This window comes from Varanus komodoensis, unplaced genomic scaffold (assembly GCF_004798865.1).
Source record: "Varanus komodoensis strain SLA01 unplaced genomic scaffold, ASM479886v1 scaffold71, whole genome shotgun sequence".
NCBI classification, from domain to species: Eukaryota; Metazoa; Chordata; class Lepidosauria; order Squamata; family Varanidae; genus Varanus; species Varanus komodoensis.
In genome coordinates, this window is record NW_025336360.1 from 1,781,863 (window position 1) to 1,802,531 (window position 20,669).

The 20,669-nt window shown below is 53.0% G+C and overlaps 1 protein-coding gene and 1 pseudogene across 1 annotated transcript in view; both read left to right on the forward strand.

Moving 5' to 3' along the window:
* The window catches only part of VWA5B1 (von Willebrand factor A domain containing 5B1), a 59,578-nt gene that overhangs the window by 25,632 nt on the left and 13,277 nt on the right, over positions 1–20,669 (forward strand). Inside the window, exons 11-15 of the mRNA XM_044452354.1 lie at positions 3,121–3,306; positions 4,980–5,175; positions 6,866–7,058; positions 18,984–19,219; positions 19,953–20,276. Coding sequence (XP_044308289.1) covers positions 3,121–3,306; positions 4,980–5,175; positions 6,866–7,058; positions 18,984–19,219; positions 19,953–20,276 — 1,135 coding nt within the window. The remainder of the gene's footprint in view (positions 1–3,120; positions 3,307–4,979; positions 5,176–6,865; positions 7,059–18,983; positions 19,220–19,952; positions 20,277–20,669) is intronic.
* LOC123034756 lies at positions 18,324–18,442 on the forward strand (annotated as a pseudogene).

Genomic DNA, 20,669 nt, shown 5'->3' on the forward strand with positions numbered 1-20,669 from the left:
CTGAGGTCATTTTTGCGACCTCGGAGAAGCAGCTGGCACAGTTCTTGCTGTGCTGGCTATGAGAGGGGATACAGATCTTCTGACCTCGGAGCCGGGCATCCAGCCATCTGCCTAGCAACCAAGACTGCCCAAAATACATGCCGAAATTTGCACTTTGCAGGAACATACATGTGGGCACACATGTTCTGTGGCAAAAGATTTCTGAAATGTATGGTTCAATGCACACTTTTGTGCTGATTTAAAGAAAAAACCCTCAACCACGGGACAGAATGGATTTAGAAAAGAAACGAAGCCGGGGATTAGATTGACGATTGATTGTTCTTGGACTGCACATCTCAAAAGTCTGGCAGAATCGCCAACACCTCCCTGCTGATTTGTGGCACTCCCCCTGTGCCAGGTTTTCCGTGGGTGCCCCACGGCCTCCGTTGCCCCTGGTTTAGCCTTGTTCACCCCAGGGTCCCACCAGGAAAGGCCGGCTCACGGCACCCCAGAGCCACCTTTCCAAATCCTGCCAGGGTGACCTGGGCTTTAACGTCCACACAAGTGGTTGCCGCTCAGCTCAGCCTCTGAGCATCTGATGTCTCTTTTCTCTCCCATCTCTCAGAAGACTGTGGGGGTGGCTGGGACCAGGTAGCTGGCCCCTTTCCCTTCCTTTGCTGCCCACGCAGTGAGTGGGCCCAGTCTGTCAGATGAAAAGCATCCGTGCCGAACGGTCACCGGAGAGATGCTATTTATCTTTATGTGTGCCGAGCAGGGAGCTTTGTGGGGGCGTGTGGCAAGGGGCACCTCTGATAAAGTCACTCGCTTTCACCGTGTGAGGCACCGCTTGAATTCTGAGGAGCTGCTTTTCTGTCCAAGCACCCAGCACTGTCCTTTCTTAAATGGGCCTTGGCACTGGCTTCCCCCTCTTCCAGATGTTTCTCATTCCCAGAGTAAGATGGTTGTGTCCAAAATGCATTTAGGAATGCGTACTTTGGGAGAGCATGCAGTGGATTTGGAAACTTTTGTTCTTTAGCAAAATAGTTTAGGAATGTATATTTCTTTATACCTCATGTTTCTGCAGATCAAAACAAACAATGCAGAATGGGACAGATAGAATGTGGACATGTCTGTCCTTGGAGAGCAGATCTCTGATGTAAGATGAGAGGCTCCAGCAAATTGCACAGCTGGTTCTTTCAGGCTCCCAGTTGCCCTCGTGGGCCTTATTTTCAGTGGTGGAGAAGGAAGAAACAGGGCTAAGGAGTGCCTTTGTTTGCCTGCTTGGGGGCATCTAAGCAGCTTGTGATGATGAATGCCCCATATAACAGATCTGAAAATTATAGGTTCTTTCACTTAGAAACACAGAAACAGAACAAGTCAGAAGGGGCCTCCCAGGCCATCCAGTCTGACCCCCAGCTCCAGCCGGCTCTGCTCACGGCATGCCCTCCATGTGCACGTCCAGCCTATCCTTGAACACCCTCACCAATGGGGCCTCAACGGCCTCTCGTGGATGCCCATTCCACACCCCAGGAGTCCTAATTGTCAGGAAATTTCAACCTAAAAAAAAATTTCAACCTAATTGTCAGGAAGGACTTCCTGGCATTCACCTTGAGCCTCGGCTCCCGGAGCTTTGCTCTGTTGGAGCACGTCCTGCCCTCCTCCGCAGGGGAAAGCAGGTCTCCCCACCACCATGTGGCACCCCCAGTCCAAAATGCAGCCTTCAGCAGCAAGAGCCACCAACACTCCCGCAGCCGTTTCCTCTTTCACCTTCTCTTGGCTTGGGGGCATTTTTGTACCTCGACCGACTGACCGGTGTGTTGGACACTCTCCCTCACGCACGACCTCGTGCAGTTTCCCACCGTCCCTTTAAAATCGGCATCTGCTTCAGCTTCGGGGTCCCTTGTTTAATTGGTACGATGATGGTCCACTAGCTTTGCCACTCTTCATTATTCTGCTGTTTTCTCAGCAGCAGTGTCCGTGCAAGACAGTCCTGAGACTGTCTTGAAATGCAGGCACGGCAGAGCGGGTGGGAAGCGGCTACTATGAGCCACGGGGCAAATGCAAGCCATGGGGCAGAGACCTGGAGCTGACCTGCAGGCAACTTCATTCAGATCCCCAGCCAGGAAGCGGGAAGTCCCCCGTCCCACCCCTCTCTTTCCCCCTCCCGCCCGACCCTGCAGGATGGCCATTAGCATAAAAGGCGTGGGGGAGGCATGTGCCACCCTGACGTTGTTGGAGGAAAGAGAGATCCAATTAGAATGAATCATATAATTATATAATATGAATCATACAATTATGTATATAATCTACCAAAATTTGGGGCATCACAAATCATATTGCTGGTTCACAGGGATGATGTAGTGGAGATAGGAAAGGTACCAGGGACCAAACAGATCAACAGATCTGACTTGCAGGACAATTTTTAATGTGCAAATATGCTATTTTATTCTGGTTTGGGGGGGGGGCTCTTTAAGGAAACCCTTTTCCTAAAAAACCCGTATTTTGGGGAAAGGGGGGGGGGGAGTATGGACAGAGAGGAGGGGGGCATTTGCGTTCAGAAAAAAACCTTCAAGCAGAAAGATTCAAGAAGAGGTGGCAAGCAGAGAATCTCTTGGGGCCAAAAACCTGTCCCTCCAGGGGGACCAGATGCAACAGAGATCTTGGGGATCTGGGGGGATCTTGAATTTCAGCAAGTGCCCATGGGCCACAGGGCGGAGGGTAGCAGCTACTCAAGATTTCGGACAGGGACTCTTCTCTAGGCTTAACCCTACAGCCCCCCCACTTGAAAAATCGAGGATTCTGTCTCGCTCTGGATCACCTGCATGGATCTTCTGGGCTCCAAATTTTCTCCGGGACTGAATTTGCACCATGGTCTCCACTCTTTTGCTTGGCTAGTCCTTTCCCCACCTCTTCCCCCTATGCAGGTGAGTGGGCCAACCCTTCAGGTACCGAAGAATTCACTGTCCCATGGCCATGAATTGCCTCAGCATCAAACAGTCTCTGAGGGCACCCTAGAATGAATGCATTGCAGCAGTCTAGCCAGGATCCCCGGGTGCCTGCGAGCAGATCTCAGGATAAGTGGCTCTGGGGATGTTCAGCTGGAATCTGGCTTGACAGACTCGTTCTCGCTCTGGTTCCCAGATGATAAAGTCTCTGAAGAAGGCACTGGCCCCTGTCGTCAGCGACGTCTCAGTTGACTGGGTCTTCCCCGAGACGACGGAAGTGCTCATCTCCCCCGTCAGCGCCAGCTGCCTCTTCCCGGGGGACCGGCTGGTCGGCTACAGCATTGTCTGCGACTCGTCCCTGTACGTGTCCAACCCCAGGCTGGTGAGTGGCCAGCCCGATCCGCCCCCTTGGGGCTGCTGTCGTGTGCCGCTGCGGCCGCTGCCTTCCGCTTGCCTTGTCTTGCAGCGTTCAGCACCCGCAGCTCTTGAGCGGTCTTTGGGAGGAGATGACGTTTCTGGCCCTCCCAGCAGCCTTGGCTGCCCTAAGGTTAAATACTGGGTCACTTTGCGTGCCCTAAAGAGGAACCCATGGGAACCGGGAACACCTTCAGGCATCCGTTCCTTTGCTGGCTTCCTCATGGGCTTGTCAAGTGAGTTTCTAGCCCATTTCCCCACCATTTAAATCCTCAAGGGGACGTGCTACAAATTTTTTTCCAATCCCTCTGCCAGAAGATTCTCTGCATCTTCCATCCTAGGACAGCCCCACAGAATCCCTTTCTGTAGCCCTGATATTCGTACAAAGGGCCACACCTAAGGGGTCTTCCGCCACATCATAGTGGTGGGGAGCAGCCTTCCAAACCTGCCTGGGAGCAGAGCGGGTAACAGCATCCAAGCTCCCAGGTCATTCTTGCCCCATGGTTCTTTCCCACAGACTTCTTTTAAGAACAGGAAGGACACCCCCCTCCCCACCCCACGCTGTTCTTCCACAAGAAGGCAATGTCTGGAATGGCCTCCAGTCTCTGAGCATAGCCAGAGTGCCTTCTTGTGGAAGAGAGGCGGCTCTCTCTCTTCTGGGGTTAGGAACCAAGGAGGCTGAATGCGCACAGTGATGCCCACCCGTTTGGAGGGCTTCCAGGAAGTTTGGACCAGCACAGGGAGAAGGCCGTCCATGGCTGTAGTCTTGATGGCTGCGGGGGATGCGGGGGTGCCGTGACTTAATGATGCTGGAGCTGTCCATCAGACATGGTTGGCGCTCCAGTGGTGTGAGCCCAGCTCTGTGGGATGAGCTCCCGTCTTCTGCCCCCAGCTTCTGCCCACCTAGCCGCTCGAAAGCACACCGTCCGTGAGTAGGTGAATAGAGACCACCACTCCTCGGTGGGAAACCTGCCGGCTTCATTCACAGTGAAAGCAAGCACTGGTGCTGGATATGTTTGGCCGAGGATGAGCGGAGAAAAGCTCCGGGTGAACTGACTTCAGCAAGAACACCACTAGTCAAGTGGTGCTAAGCTAGTTCACCCCCCTGCTGCACCGGTGCAATAGCAGACTAGCAGCTGCAGGCGCCAGAACACCTACCTTGTGTGAAGCATTGTAGACTCCCTGGCAATATATGCCATATGCTAAATAAGCAGACTTGATGGCTATATGCTACTCGCAGTATCCAAGTCATGTGTACACCCATTGCTGGGGAGCATGGGCAGCGGGGTGGCATAGCTGCTGCATGAACAGAACGCTGCCCTGGAAGGTCCTTTAGCCCGTTTCAGCAAAGCCCTTCTCATGTTCCTGCGCCATACTGAGATGGCTTCAGCAGGCCCTTCAGTGGCAGAACAGCCAGACATGGTCCTCACCACCTCCAGCCAAAGGGCTTCAGTGCTGGGAAAGACCCCTCCCTGGGAACCCAGAGGGATGCCACCAGTGGGAGCATGATGCTGGTCCAGGAGGAGCAAAGTCCTGACTGAGAGCATCATCCACCGATAGCCCACCCATTTTTAAATTAGCCCCTGGCAGAAAGCAGCAGGAGCGGAGCAGAAGAGCCAAGGCAGCCTCTTTCTCCTGCAGGACAAGAGGCGGCGGTACAGCATGCTGCATTCGCAGGGGTCTGGGGGCTCGGTCTTCTTCCACTCCCAAGAAGAAGGTGCGGCCTCGGACGGCTGGGGCTCCACCAAGGACCCAGAGAGCGGCTTCCCCTCTGAAAGAAGTCCCGGACTGCTCAGCACTGCTGGAGACGTAGGAAGCGAGTCCGACGTGGACTGCGGTGAGTTTCCCTCCATCCGCTCTTTGCACATTCGCACCGCTTAGTAAGATGGCGCAGCATTTCTTGCAGTGTTCCTTTGTTTCCCGTTGCCCCGGAGTCCGCTCCTCTGGAACGCCCAAAATTCTACTTTTCGCTCCTTCGGTTCTCCCTTTCTCAAGAATCACAACATTGTTCCGGGCACATGAATTGCAGTCGTAGCTTTAGCTTTTGTTAGTGGAGGCCACGGAGGCCAGGCTAAGGGAGCTGTCCGTGGTGCTGAAACCAGGTTGGCGCTGGATCGCTCCCAGATAAGTCCTAATAAAAGCGACACAGCCAACACTGCCCTTTCTTCCTCTCTAAAATTATGTATGGAAGCAATCCTACTGTTCCTCAGAGAACATTCCAGAGGCAAAAGGGTGGCTCCGAAAATCTCCCTGAGAATGGAGAGAGCCCTCCAACCTCAGAAGCGGGTCAGGAATCGGACCCCCAAGTGCCTACTTCTCACGACAGGAGCTGAGAAGATGGCACCATCTCTCTCTCTAAGGAACTTTGGAGCCTCGGAAAAGGGACTTTCCAGTGGACAGGGAGACTGGAGAAGCCGAGATTTACTCTGAATTAGCTTTCTTCCCTCCCTCTCTTCAGTGCCCTCGCTGAAAAGCCAGTGTAGTGCATGCACCTTATCAGAAGATGGAGAGGTGACGATCAGTCCTGCAGCTCCTTCTGCCTTCAGCCCAGGCAGGCAAAGGGAAATTGGGAATGTCAAAGTCAGTGTCCTGACAGTGCAATCCTATATAGGTTTAGAAAGAAAGGGAAGTCCTCCAACCTCAGCATTCTCCAGCCAGCATGCTTGGAATGGCACCCTAAACACTGTGCTTTGTACCATCCAAGGCAGCCCCTGTTTGCAGATTTATAGTTTGAAGACAAGCACACATTGAGGTACCGGCTCTTGTGGTGACATCACTGCAGATGGTGATCGGTGTTGGGACTGAGGGGGCAGCTGCTCTTGAGGAGCACCCCCGGGGCGGGCTGGCGTGGACTCGGAGGAGGAAGAGGAGGCATTAGGGAGGCAGCTCAGAATGTGGGCAGGTTCCAGATGTTGACGTGAGAGAAGCGGAGGTGCTTATCGCAAGGCCAGGCTCCCAGGCACTCTGGCAGCCTCTAGGAATAACTGGGATGTGCAGGTTTCAGAAGGGAGTTTGGAGCATGGGCGATTCTCAGAGGCAGGCAAAGCAGGTGCCGCTCTCAGCCCCACGGCGAGGCATCAGGGGAGGAGGGCCACCTAGCTGGAGGGCCAGTGTGCCGAGCACAGGTTTGCTCGTGTTCAGGAGGCCCTAGAAGGAAATACTCAGCTGGGCTCAACAAACTGCTCTGTGCATGCTCAGAGAGTCCTTCTGGGCGGTTGTGCTTCTGGAAAACTTTGCTGAAAAACAACTTTTTGCCAGGAAAGGTCTGTGGCTTTGAAGGAGCTCTGACTCACGGCAGTCATCCACTCGAATGCCTCCCAGCCAAGGAGATCTCTGCCTTCCAGTCTTTTCAACAGCTCACGTCCCTCAGAAGTTTCTCCTAATGTTTGGCCAGATTGGCCTGTCTCCACCCTCTGGCTCTTCTCCTGCCCTCTGCAGCCACAGGGAGCATGCCTGATCCACCTTCGGGGGCAGCCCTGCAGGCCTTGCAGATTTTGTGCTGCAAAATGCTCTCCTTCTTTCCCCAGGGGTGGATGTGGCAGCTGCCACGCGGAGGAGGGCATACAGCACCAATCAGATAGCCGACCACGAGCCCTTCCAGAAGGTGCCCACGGCCAGCGACCCCAGCTCTGCCCTGGTGAAGAACCCTCTCCGGAAAGCCCAGGTTCAAGATCTCAGCCAGATCAGCCCCGAACCTCAGACCTGGCAGGCCGAGTTCCAGGTAAGCTTCCTTGCCCTGGCAGGACCTTTCTAAGGCATCCAGAAATTATGGTCCCCCAGCTCTCCTGCCTGAACTGAACCTCTCAGGTGGGATCCTGGTAGTAGTGAAGCAGAGGCATCATGAAGGAGTGCCGGGGAGAGAGTCCCCTGACGCCCATGAAGAAAGCACGGGCATCAGGGCTGCGCACGGCCCCGTCTGCACCACATTCATTCTCCACCGCCGGTGTGGTGGGCCCTTGCTCTGGGAACGGTAGCTCGGTGCCTTGGTGGCGAGCTTCTTTCTCAAGCAAGCAAAAGCGGCCCCTGTGGCCAGCAGGAGCTGGCCGCCGCTCTGTGGCAAGCTGCTTTCAGAAAGGCATGGGCGGGATGTGCCGTCGCCTGGCAGCACTGCCAGCGCCCTTCCCAAAGCGCACTCTGCTCAGCACCGTGGCTTGCTTCTGCTTGGGGCTTCAAAAGAAGGAAGGAGAAGACTGCACAGGCACCTGGCTATCAAAGGGAAAGCAACCAGCTGTCCAAACACATTTTAATTAAAATTGGGCGAAGTCCCACTTTCCAAACAAATCTGAGAAATGAATAACTATTTCATGCAAAAGAGATGAGGAGGAGGGGAGGGGGAGGGGAGGGGGGAGCATAAGAAAAACTTCAACATCTGCATACTGCACTAATCTCATTAAGCCAAATCAAAGAACACCGAAAACTGTCCAGGCTTTCAAGATCTCCAAATACCTTCATCAGGGAAGATGCTACAGGAAGCAGCTTGCGGGGAGGGGGAAGCACCGGAGGCGAGAAGAAGCTCGCCGGGACGTTGCAGCCTCATCTGCATGGTCAAGTCCTAAGAGGATGCCGAGCGTGGGTTGGGGGGGATCTGCAGACATTCAGAGCGGGCGCTGTCAGTTGATATGATGATTTTGAGGGAATGGACAAAAGTATCAGCTTAGCATGCATAAGAACACCTTCATCTGGAGGTACAATATTGTCTTCCTTTGCTGTACCATTTGGCTGTTGCATGGCCGGAGTGGAGGCTGAGGGGAGGTAGGATGGCTGGTCACGCAGAGGCGGGCCAGCATCTCTTCTCCATCACCACAGAGTGCAGGGCATGGAACAAGGGGCTCAAGTTCCAGGAGGCCCAGGTTCTGGCTGGAGATCAGGAAAAGCTCCTGGCTGTCAGAGCAGTAGGGCAGCGGAACCCGTGACCAAGGGAGGCGGGGGGCTCTCCCACACTGGAGGCATTCAGGATGCAGCTGGACAGCCATCCAATGGGGGTGCATTAATGTAGAGTCCTGCACCGAGCAGGGGGTTGGACCAAGCGGCCTTCCTGGCCCCTTCCAACAGCTCTGATACTGTTCCTCTGGGCACTGCTGCGAGCACCAGGGAAGGACAGCGGCTCCCAGCCTGGTGGCCAACACCTCCGGTGCCTTTGGAGGGCAGCAGCTTGATGAGAACTGCTCCTGGGTATCCACTTCCAAAGGCGGGGGAGAGATATCGTCCCACCACCAAAGAAGATGAATGCTCTTCCCAGCAAACCAGAGAAGCCCAAGCCTTGGATTCACCTTGGGGTTCTGCCTGGACCCATGGCCCGAGAAGGGTCTTTAGTGTGGTGGCCCCATTTCTGTGGAATTCCTGGCCTCTGGAGATCAAGCAGGGACCAGCACTGTTTTGGCAACTGCTGAAGTGTCCTGGTTGCAGGAAGCCTTTCTTGATGGCCAACCATGGCTTGAGGCTACCTTCTTTTGATGCATAGTTGTTATCCTTTGTTCTGCTCCAGCTTTGTATTCTTCACCTCTCTGGAATCTGTCTAGATGCAGAGTGGTATACCAAGCTTGGATGATGATGCAACAATAATCAGAGAAGCTTGGGATCCTACCTAGAACATGCAAAATGTGTGGACCCCCTGGTTTGCACAGGGTTGGAGTTCACACAGTGCCAGTAATCCATGTTAAGTGAACTTGATGGCAAAGCCCTAAAGGGAGACCCTCTCAAGCAACTCAGATGCCCCATAGGCCTGGGTCTCAGGGACCCCCCCCATGCCCCCTCCCACCAGAAACCCAGCTCATTCTCTGCAGCCGCCATGGCCTGCCGGAGAAAACAAGGAAAGGGCAATCTGGCTGCATTGGGGTTTCTATGGCAACCCAGTCCCAGTTATCTGAACTTTTCTCAGTCTCGCACAGAGATCAAATATAAGGCCGCAGAGCCAGGGGTGCACGGGGGCAGGCAGGGGATGGGGCTGCAAGGGCAGGCAGAAAGAAGAGGGAGAGATGAAAGGTGCGATGAACGCCTGTGCCGTTCCGATAATTCACATCCCTCTGAAGTGGGGGCTGTTTAGATCATAATTGGCCACCCAGAAGTTTCCTGTGCCCTGGATTTATTTAGGTCTCCCATCTGATTAAAAGGAATTCTTTAAATATGTTAAGTGGTGTATAAACAATAATGATGGTGGTGGTGATGATGATGATGATGATGATAGAAACAAGCTAGGGAGTGCGATGTCTGAAAGGGCCCTAGGATATTTTGGGGTCTCTGATCTGAGGTGCGACATAGCACACCGATGTTGGAGGAGCAAACGGAGACCTTACCCTCTTGCCTTTCACAGCTGGGGTGGAACAAGATCACACGGGGCACCCTCAAAGAGGGGGGAAAGCAGGGGTGGCAGCTCGTGTCAAAAGCCCCCCTCGCTCTCTCACCTCTCCTTTTCCCTTTGCAGACAATCATGACAAGAGGCTTCCAAGCACCATCTTTATTACATTAGAGGTCATCAGCAAGAAACATCCATCAAGTTAAGACCCCCTAATTGTGGAATTAGTGCTTGCTGAGAGCAGGAGTTGGTTCAAAACTGAACACACCTCCTCCCTTCTCCTCCAAACAAACTTGGCTCCACCCTCAGGGAGGTTCACACTGCTTGTGGGCCAGATGGTGGGAGTGCCAGACATTGCTTAATTGGTTTGCTTGTTTGACTTGACACTGAACCACCAGGATAGTCAGATTTGGTCCCTGGCCCCTACGTTCTGCACCCCTGATTGACACAATGCCAGGTCCAGACAACAGGATAACCCACACTCAAGGATTGAGTGTCGTTGGTCAGTTGTCTTGCTGCTTTATTGTTAGCCATGTACAACCCTTGAAGATAACCCATGGTTGCTTGTTGGGTTGTGACCTGTGTTTTGTTCACCACGTTTTGTTATCTCAGCTGGGTTTAGACACAAGATAACACATGTTTCAATGACGACAATGCAGTGCTCAGTGACAACCCACACTCAAGCTATAATCAACATCTGAGTGTGGGTAATTGTGCTGCCCAAACCCAGACGGTGGCTGCCCAGGACTGCAACCACGGCTCTTTCCTGGTCATTCCTGAAAAATCCAGCACTGAACCTGACACCAATTTCATGTGCAGAAGGGGAATGCAACTCTCAGGTTGGGACAAACCTTATTGGAATTGGTCCTGCAAGCATTTGCAGCCTCCCTCTGGTGCTCTGTCCGGTCTTCCGAAGGGAGCTGAGCCAAAAGGCGGTCCATGAATGCTCACCCACAGCTGGTTGTGTAACCGGCCACCGCCTTTGGCATCCGTCGCATCCACTCGAATGCAGCTGCCCTGGGCTGCCACTGGCAGGTGCAAGATGCTCTTTTCTGGCAAGCCCTTCACAACCAGCCTTTGACAGCAGCTGCAGCTGCTCAAATGGTAGCTGCATTGGTACAGGAGAGGCGTGTTGCTTGCACAGCACATGGAGCGCGATTTCTGGACAGCGCCCTGCGACCTCTGGGTCCGCTCTCCAGGAGTTGAACTCAGGGCGACTGAGCAGTGGACCTGGCCCAGGGCCCAGGGAAAACCAAGCCTGGGGAATCCAATGGATTCCTCACACACACACAGGTCAGATCATCAGTCTGCCTGGATTGATACATGAGGTCTTCAGAAGGAAGGCTGGGCCTTTGAGTGGTGGGGCAGGATTTTAAAGATGAGGTGTCCATGGCTTCTCCCCTGTTATGTTTTGGGCTCTAAAGAACCCACCCCACAGCTCGCCTGCTGAGCTCTGGTCCCAGCCAGTGTGGTAGAACAAAACCTCCGGCAGGCTACAGAAACCCCAGACTAGACGAATAATGATGAAAAGCTGCTTGGCTTCAGCCACTTTCTGGTGTTCTGGCACCGGCTGCACAGCGGGGCCTCTGGGGATCCTGGGGCTGGTTATCCAATTGACATTTTCCCAACATGGAGGCGTTGGAGTTTGCTTGGTAGAAAGGTCATCGCATCGGGGTAGGCAGCTTCGGCAATGACACACCACCTTGCCCTCTCAGGGGAGAGGAGAGCAACTCCTGCCTGGGCAACTGATGTGTGTGCGTGGAGAAAGATTGCTGCTAGGAAGCCAGGTCCCCCTCTGGTGCTTTGCCACCTTCTCCTCTGCCATCGTCACGTGTGAAGGGAGACATTTTGCTTCCCCCCTCGCAAGGCGAGCACCCAAAGGGGTCACCCCATGATGATGATGCAGGGGAGATTCAGGGCAGCAGAGAAACTATGGACTCCGCTGCCCCAAGAGGTGGCTGCGACCACCACTTGCGACGGCTTCCTGTCCACGAAGACCATTAGGGGCAGCTGGTCCTCATGGCCATTTGCAGTGCCAGAGGAAGGGTGCCTACAGGCACCAGCGGCTGGGAGCCATGCTGTCGCACTGGGGGGCCTCTGGTGGGACCCTGTGGGCAGCTGGCAGGCCACCACATGATCAGAATGCTGGATGAGGTGGACCCTGCCCTGGTCCCACAGGGCTCTTCTGAGGTTCTGATGGTCCCATCTCCAACCGCAGCCTCGCCCACCCCTGCCCACCTCCACACCCTCTCCTTTTAGCTTCCCAGCCCGTGGGCCGGACCCCTTTCTTGGGTTTTACCTTGACTATGACACCTCAGATTCTCTCGATTGGCTTGCTAGCCTCCTTGTCTGGGGTTCTCCTCCTGTGCCATGTTCCTCGCTAGAGGAGAGCCAGTGCGCCATGGCGGCCGGAGCACTGACTGGGACCTGGGAGCTCCCGGTCCTAGCCCCCTCTCGGCCAGGAAGCTCACCGGGTCACTTTGGGCCAGTCACTCCTTCTCCTCCAAACCCGCCTCACCGGGGTGTTTTGTGAGCAGGGATGCACTGAAGCCCCTTGGAATCACCCCCCGTCGCTCACAATTTCCTCTTACGCCCAACCCTCCCTTGGAAAGCAAAGCCGAGCTGAGAGGAGTCCTCCAAGGTTTTACAACCGACTCCGGCATCACATGCAGCAGCATAAACAAGGGGTGGGAGAGGGACCTGGCTTAGGCAATGCTTGCATGGGCCCCCATTCCTGGAGAGCGCCACATGACGGCGCTGAGCGCACGCACCAGGAGCCTGGGCTCCTGGCCGCGACTACGTTGACCGGAGCCTGGGAGCTGTGCCCGGGGAGTTCCAGGGATTCCAAAACGGATTTCTCACACATCCCTTGTTGTGACTATAAAATGGAGTGAAGGAGGCTTATTTCAGCCCCCTCGGGTTTCTTGCAAAAGGGGAAAGGGCAGGATGTAAGGGTAACGTTGCTAATAGCAACACCCTTCCCTCCAGATCAGAGGGAACAGAGAGCGTGAATCGGGTGTGTGTGTGTGTGTGTGTGTGTGTGTGTGTGTTTGGAGAATGAGAGAGAGAGAGAGAGAGAGAGAGGGAGCATGTCTGAGAAACAACGGCATATTGCACTGAGTGGAGAGCGTGGTGGGGAGCGGGTGGGCCGGCAGAAGGGGCAGAAGGAGGCAACTGATTTCATGTGTCCCAGAAGGGCTGCAAATTCCACCTCATTTAACATATCTTTATTGTATTGTTTACTCCGAGGGAGAGGCATTTCTGGTGGTTCTTTTTGGCTCGCATGCCAAAATAATTAGCCCAAACTTGCCTGTGATGTCCCCTGACCTGAGGGGGAACATTTGGCTTTCTGCCAGAGGCAGCAGCAGCTCTTGGGTTGGCTCAGCGCCGAGGGCAGGCGTGGGTCACGTCTCTGAGCACGGGAAGACAAGAGCATCTCAGGCACTGCTTGGATGGTGGCAGGACGGTGCCCACCTTCACCCGCGCACCCACGGCCCCTCTTGGGCGGCTTCCATGCGCTCTGCGCAGGGTACTCGGAAGCTGGAGGCAGCCGGACTTTGGAATGCTCCCGTGTCTGTCTTCTGCTCTGCTCTGTTCTGCATTTTTAGCTAGTAGATTTTTAATGACTTCTGGAATTGGAGCAGGTGCAGCCTGTGTTCAGCACGTCTATTTCTCTTCTCCTTTCCCTGCGCTTCCAATGTGCAGTGATAAAGCAACAGAAAAGAAAGCAAGACCACTCTGGGGACAGCTATTTTCCGGGGCATAATGCGCACTGGCAATGTGGCATAATGCAAGGGGGAAGAGGCAGAAGCAGCAAAAGAATTGCTTGAGCGACCTTCGCATTCCCAGTCCACTGCCCAAAATTTGGTCGTAAATTTGTTGTTTTTCCAGTCGCAAAGCCATGCCTTCCTGACCCCATGGACAACCTTCCTCCAGCTCTCCCGTCCTGCACCATCCCCAGAGTCCGCCCAACCCCACACCCAGAGACTCCATCCAGCCACCTCACCCTCTGCCGTCCCCTCCTCCTTTTGCCGCCAATCGTTCCCAGCATCAGGGGCTTCTCCAGTGACTGGTCACAAATAGTCACGTACAAAGAGAAATTTTCTAGTGCATCTGTCAATTTCACCTGTTTTTTTCAGTTAAAGATTTGTTCTACCCTTTTCCTCCTCTGTTCGAGAAATCATTTTCCCAAGAGTTCACACAAATGCAGTTGTGTGCGTTTCTCCTAACACACAAAACCCGCACACCCGCGCTTCTTGTTACTGCAGTTTCACTTAACCATGGTTGATCATGGTCCAAAAAAATTGCAGTGCAGAGCCTTGGCTACTATCCACAGTTTCAGGCATCCGCTGGGGAACTTCGAACTTCTCCCCCTAGTTGTGCAGGGGTCCTACTGCATATGCATGTCAATGCCCATTTGATAAAGTATGGGTTTCTGTAAGCCGTCTTCCCTTCACAGACTGCATTTTTGAATATTTTTACTAATTTATGCATGTTTGTATGCACTTTTCCCAAGCATGCATGTTTTGATTGGGATACTTCAGCGTAGAATCCCATTAACTCCAAAGAATATCTAAATTTCAGATTTTGTACAGGACTAAAAGGCTGAAATCAGCTATATTTCTCTGTCACCCAGAGAATTGGTTTCATTTCTGAAAAATGACCGGGGAATTCAGAACCCCAAATCTAGGGAGAAACACAGATGAGAAGAATGTTGAAAGGTTGAACGCTGCATTTGTTAATCTGAGTGGGGTTTTAATATAGATAATGTTTTATATATTTACTTTTTAATCTATGTATTTATTGAATGGAGCTGGTCTTTGACAGAAATAAATGACAGGGAGCTAAGCTTCTGTTTGGATGCCAGGAAGCACTTCCTGACAGTCAGGACCCCAGGGTGTGGAATGGGCTTCCACGGGAGGAGGTTGAGGCCCCATAGGTGCAGGTGTTCAAGGATAGGCTGGATGTCCACATGGTGGGCATGTCGTGAGCAGAGCCGGCTGGTGCCGGAGGTCAGACTAGATGGCCCGGGAGACCCCTTCTGACTCGCTCTGTTTCTATGTTCCTATGTTTCTAAATATCTAAGAATGCTGAAAGCATCCCGAATCCTGGCTAAGCTGCACCGGCTGCGCTTTAACTGTACCTCCCTGTGTGCCGGAATCACTTGGGGATGCTCTGGATTGGTGCCACCAATGATGTGACACCAGCTTCTGGAAGGAGCTCAGTTTTTTCAGTGGTGGCCTCATCCTGTGGCATGTTTTGCCCAGGCAGCCTTATCTTGTCCCCTCCAAATCTCTTAGTGCCTTGCACTGTCGGGAAAATTCTCAGAGGCCTTTTCAGTTGTGCTCAGCTGCTGTTTTGGTTTTAATAGTGGTTTTATCATTTTAAAGTCCTATGGTAGTTTTGACTATTTTTCCAAAATTGTTGTTGTTGTTAGCTGTGAAGTTGTGTCCAACCCATAGTGACCCCATGGACAACATTCCCCCAGGCCTTCCTGTCCTCCACCATCCCCCGGAGTCCACTCAAGCTCACGCCGACTGCTTCAGTGACTCCATCCAGCCACCTCATCCTCTGCCATCCCCTTCTGCTTTTGCCATCTATTGTTCCCAGCATTAGGCTCTTCTCCAGGGTTACTATTTTCCAAAATAATACTGTATATTAAGACATTTTAGTGCACGCTCTCTCTCTCTCCCTCTCTGTATGTATATAGGTATATATATATGTATGCCTATATACATTGTAGGGATGCAGGTGGCACAGTGGTTTAACCGCTGTGCTGCTGGGCTGGTGGATCGAAAGGTCACCGGTTCGAATCTGCACAACGGAGTCAGTTCCCGTTTCTCCGTCCCAGCTCCTGCCAACCTTGCAGTCCGAAAGCATGCAAATGCAAGTAGATGAAAAGATACCACTTCGGTGGGCAGGTAACAGCGTTCCGTGCACTTTAGCATTTAGTCATGCCGGCCACACGACCACGGAGAGTGTCTGCGGACAAACGCTAGGAAACAGAGATGAGCATCGCCCCCTAGAGTCAGACATGACTGGACTTAACGTCAAGGGGAAACCTTCACCTTTCTATATATTGTTTGTATGCAATGTCTACGTGTGTGTGTGTGTGTGTGTATTGAAATGTGCATATATTGTATGTATGCGATATATAAAATTGCATCCTTCCATGGAACTCAGGATAGCATATGTGGTTCCTCTCAGGTATCCTCCCAACAACCCTGTGAGGTAGGATACTTTGAGCATAAGTGACTGGCATCACTTGCAGAGCCCCTTCTTGTCCAAAACTGATAAAAGGAATGCATTTCCCAGTTGAAATATTACAATAATATAGCAGGAAGGAGGAGTGTCAGTCTGCCCGTAACAAAAAATGGGCTTCTGCCCCAAGGAGCTTCCACCCGAATGTTACTGCAAGTGAGGGGACAGGGAAACAGAGGCAGGGGTCTGGAGAAGAGGTGGTGCTTACGCGTATTACGCTCAGATTGGACCACCGGGATGAAGGGCCTGTGCCAGCTACACGGGAAGCCATTCATGAGTTGGCTGGATGCGGCCCGCATGCCGCTTCTCTGAATAGGACACAAGTCCCTTCCCCCAAATATGCAGCTTCCGAGAAAATAATGTCTAAAACTCGCACGTGCGTGCACACTCCACAGCCGCCCTCTGCCTGCCTCAGTTTCGGTTACCAGGCAACTGACTAGTATCTCGCACCGCATCTTCCTCTCCATAATTAAAGCAGCTGCCGGAATAAAGCGCCTCTCTTTCGCTTTTGCTTTTCCAAAGGTAAAAATAAACCTCCCAAGCAGCAGAGCTGCGGAGGGCGGATCGCGAGGCTTAGTCTTCGCCCCCAGAGGGGCAGCCGCACCAGTCTGTTGCGACAAAAGCATCCAAGCGGTTGCTCGCACCTAAAAGGTGCGCGCAACAGGTGCATGGCGGCGGGAGCACAGTGCTCAGCGCACAAAGCCGGCTGCGGTGCATGTGAGCTTTCGCTCAAATAGACCTGTGAGGTGACACAAGCTGTTTGTTTTGCCAATACAGCATGGCTGCTGCTGCCGCACGGATCTGTACCGTGTCTCAGAAGGGTGGTCGATCCTGGCAAGGTCGAAGTGGAGCCTGAGGCAAGTGCCTGCAGGGATGGTGCGGTGCCCTCCCGCAATGCAGATCCCACCAATGCAGCAGTGAGTGGGAGCAGGGGGCCCCAAAGGCGCCTTCCCACTGCATGGTTCTGCGGCCCATGTGTCGTTAGCCAGAAGGCTCTCTGTACCACTAACGCCACGATGGCATTCAAGGCGAACCTGGGCAGCCATCCGAGTGGCGTGGTGTCCTGCAGCAGCAGGGGGTGGACCCCATGTCCTTCATGGCCCCTCCCAGCTCTATTATTCCATGATTCTATGACAGTGGGACCAGCCGCCTGGAGAGGTGGGGGCTCTTCCACACTGGAGGCAATCAAAAAGAACCTGGACAGCCACCTGAGTGGGATGGTGTGACTTGCTGTCCTGCAACAGCAGAGGGTGGACTTGATGGCCTTCATGGCCCCTTCCAACTCTACTATTTTACGATTTAAGATTTATGAGTGTAGGACACAGAATAATCAACTCAAATTGCAAGAATCCAGATTCAGGCTGGACATCAGGAAAAGCTTCCTTAGGGTCAGAGCAAGATGGGAGTGGAACCAGCTGCCTGGAAAGGTGGGGGGCTCTCCCACCCTGGAGATATTCAAGAAGAACCTGGACAGCCCTCTGAGTGGGATGGTGTGATTTGGTGTCCTGCAACGGGGGGGGGGGGGGCTTGATGGCATTCGTGGCCCCTTCCACCTCTACTTTTTTAAGATTCTATGACAGTGGGACCAGCTGCCTGGAGGGGTGGGGGGGGGCTCTCTCACACTGGAGGCATTCAAAAAGAACCTGGACAGCCATCCAAGTGGGAAGGTGTGACTTGGTGTCCTGCAACAGCAGGGGGGTGGACTCGATGGCCTTCCTGGCCCCTTCCAGCTCTACTATTCTATGGTTCGAAGACTGCGCCCCAAATTCTCCTTTGTTTTAGCCATGTCCAGTAGTTGCTTATTTGGGGAGGAGGTTATTTCACAGATAAACTTTGTACTGGAACAGTCTTTAATATGCAGTGATGTCCACCCATCTTTAAATTAATCACCCACCTCATGGATTGACATACAGAGGGAAATGGATTCCTTGGACGGCTGTAGCACAGACATTGTAAACATAGAAACAGAGCGAGTCAGAAGGGGTCTCCCGGGCCATCTAGTCTGACCTCCGGCACCAGCCAGCTCCACTCACGACATGCCCACCATGAAGGGGAACACTTACCTTCTGTATTGCAATGGATCAAGGACCTTATAATGCTTCCAGTATATGAATGGATGGTATATAGATGTCCACTTCAAATTTGAATTGTTTTGGTTGAAGGCTACGTAAAGTTGCAATTCACACAACTTTGTGTATGCATATTGAAAAAATGAGGGAGAAGTTTGAAAAATGCAGGTGCCCACGGGCTCCATGCTGGAGATGCCTTGATGAGCACTCCTGGATTAGCCTACAGGCAGCGTAGTCGCGCCCCCTGAAGGACTGCATAGGCTCGTCTTGCTGCACCCTTCAGACTCTTCACTTCATTTATGTCTTTTCTCCTCCACCCTGCTGAAGTGTGCACTGATAAAGTTCCGCACTTTACTAATGCTTATCTGTGGCCATACTACCCTGCAAGCACCCAATCTCATCTTACCTTGGAAGTCAAGCAGGGTCAGGCCTGGTTAGTACTTGGATAGGAGACTGCCTGGGAATACCGGGTGCTGTAGGCGGAGGTGTATGAGGGGGTGTCCCACAGAGGTGGGGAGAGACCTGTTCTCCCCTGCAGAGGAAGGCAGGACGCGCTCCAACGGAGCAAAGCTCAGGGAGCCAAGGTGCAATTTGGATGCCAGGAAGCACTTCCTGACAGTCAGGACCCCGAGGGTGTGGAATGGGCTTCCATGAGAGGTCGTTGAGGCCCCATCGGTGCGGGTGTCCAAGGATAGGCTGGACGTGCACACGGTTGCATCAGAATTCTGTTTTTGTGGAGTTTTACCAGTGCGGTTTCTACTATGTGGAAACCATCTTGGAGGCCTTCGCAGGTTCTTCGGTATGCGATCAAGAACAGTTCTGGGCTCCATGATTCTGGCCTGGCACAGAGTAGCTTCCCAGTACAATGTGTGAAAGCTGGTTCGAGCTTCGTTGTTGTTGTACCAGAGCAGCCGCCATAGCTGTGCTGTTGCCCAGAAATGTTCTCACGGAACCGCTCTGCTTCAGAGACGGGTGGTGTGGGAGCCCATCCTGCCTTGGGCTGCACCTCCTTCTGCCACTTCTGTCTTCCCAGGCGTTCACTGCCGGCTCACACTTCTCTGCCACAAGAATACGAGGAGTCGGGGCAAGGCGGCCGTCCCTGCTGCAGCAGGGTCACCTCTCCCTCTGCCACAACCCGGACCCGGCACGGCGACACAGTGGCACTGGGCAGACTGCAGCAGAGAAGAGCGCCGGCCAGCTCGAGACCAACTCTTTCCTGGGATCTTTTTTTCCCGACAGCCGAAGCCCTGGAGATCCCGGTAAGCTCTCCAGTTCCCAGCACCATCTCTCAGATCTCAGGACTTTTGTAGATCTAGTGGTCCCATCGGGGGGCATTATTCCCACAACCCCACTGGAAAGTCTAGGAAGGCCTTTGGCAGTTATATAAATAGTTGAATAACTAAACAAAAGTATGCTTGGGCTGGCTGGAGCATGCTGAGAGTTGTAGGACCGCCTTCTGTCTAAATATGCACGTTATTATAATATTAATTTGACACACACACGGCTGTCTGTGAAGACGGTCCACAAACGGCTATTCATTGCGAAGACAACTGCGACATTCTTCGCTGAGCCTGGGTTAGGGTTAGGGGATTGTTTGCATGGTAGAGGCTTCTGGTCTACTTGGGGGCTTAGCCTCCGGCACCCTCCTGGAGCTTTAACCTCATCATGCAATGCGAAGCCCCTCTGTTCTCCCTCAAATCGCTCTTCTCAGCAGCAAACCCACAAGCACTTTCTTTCCTGCTTTTCCTTGATATAACCTCTAGGTGGAGCTGTGCTCTAGCAGAATAGCACACATACACATGGAGAAGCAGTGCCAGTTTCCCTGTTCTAATATAATACCCCATTTTCCCACGGGGAAGTGCCATAAAAAAACAGAAGCAAAAGCACAAGGATCATGGGGTCATCTGAAGAGCCTGTAAGCAACAGGGGGTAAGGAATCACAAGGGTACAGTAAATGTTCTCCTGTTCCCTTGTTCCCACTCCCTCCTGCAGATTCTGCCCACCATCCTTCCTTCAACTTTGAAACCGAGACTTTGTCTGACTGGGAACCACCTGGTCTGGATCTTGGCGCAGCTGCCAGTAGCTCACAGCGCTCTGCAAGGTCCATCTGTAAGGCCGTCGTGAAAGGTCTACGGAACAACAAACCGGTCCAGTGGGAGATCGCTTTTGACCTCGGGCCGCTCTTCCAGGCCAGAGAGAGCCAGAGGGATGAGGAAGGGGAGGATCTCTGGAGCGAAACCTTCCACCACCTGGCGGCCAGATCCATCATCCGGGACTTCGAGCAGCTCGCCGAGAGGGAGTGTGAAATCGAGCACGGTAACACTCACGGCGCTCTTGGCAGTTCCGCCTTTGTGGGGACAGGTGCCCCCATGCAAGTAATTCAAATCGGGCCTATGCCAGTGTGCCCAAGGCTGTGTCTTTGTTTGCCCGCTTCTCTCACTTCCGTACTGCCCAGTAGCTGAAGCTCTCTGGGTGGTTCACAACAATTCAGCACATTCAAGAGATACAATAAAAATGCAAACACAATAAAACGCAGTATGAAATTGCAATGTGCAAATTAAAACAGCTGAAAATGCCAATATGCAAAAATACAATGCAGTTTAACATCTAAAGCAGTTTAATTTAAAATGAGACCTAATTAAAAACAGCAAGCTTAACCCATTAAATGCCCAGAAATAGAGGGCAGACTTAACCTGATGCCAAAAGAAG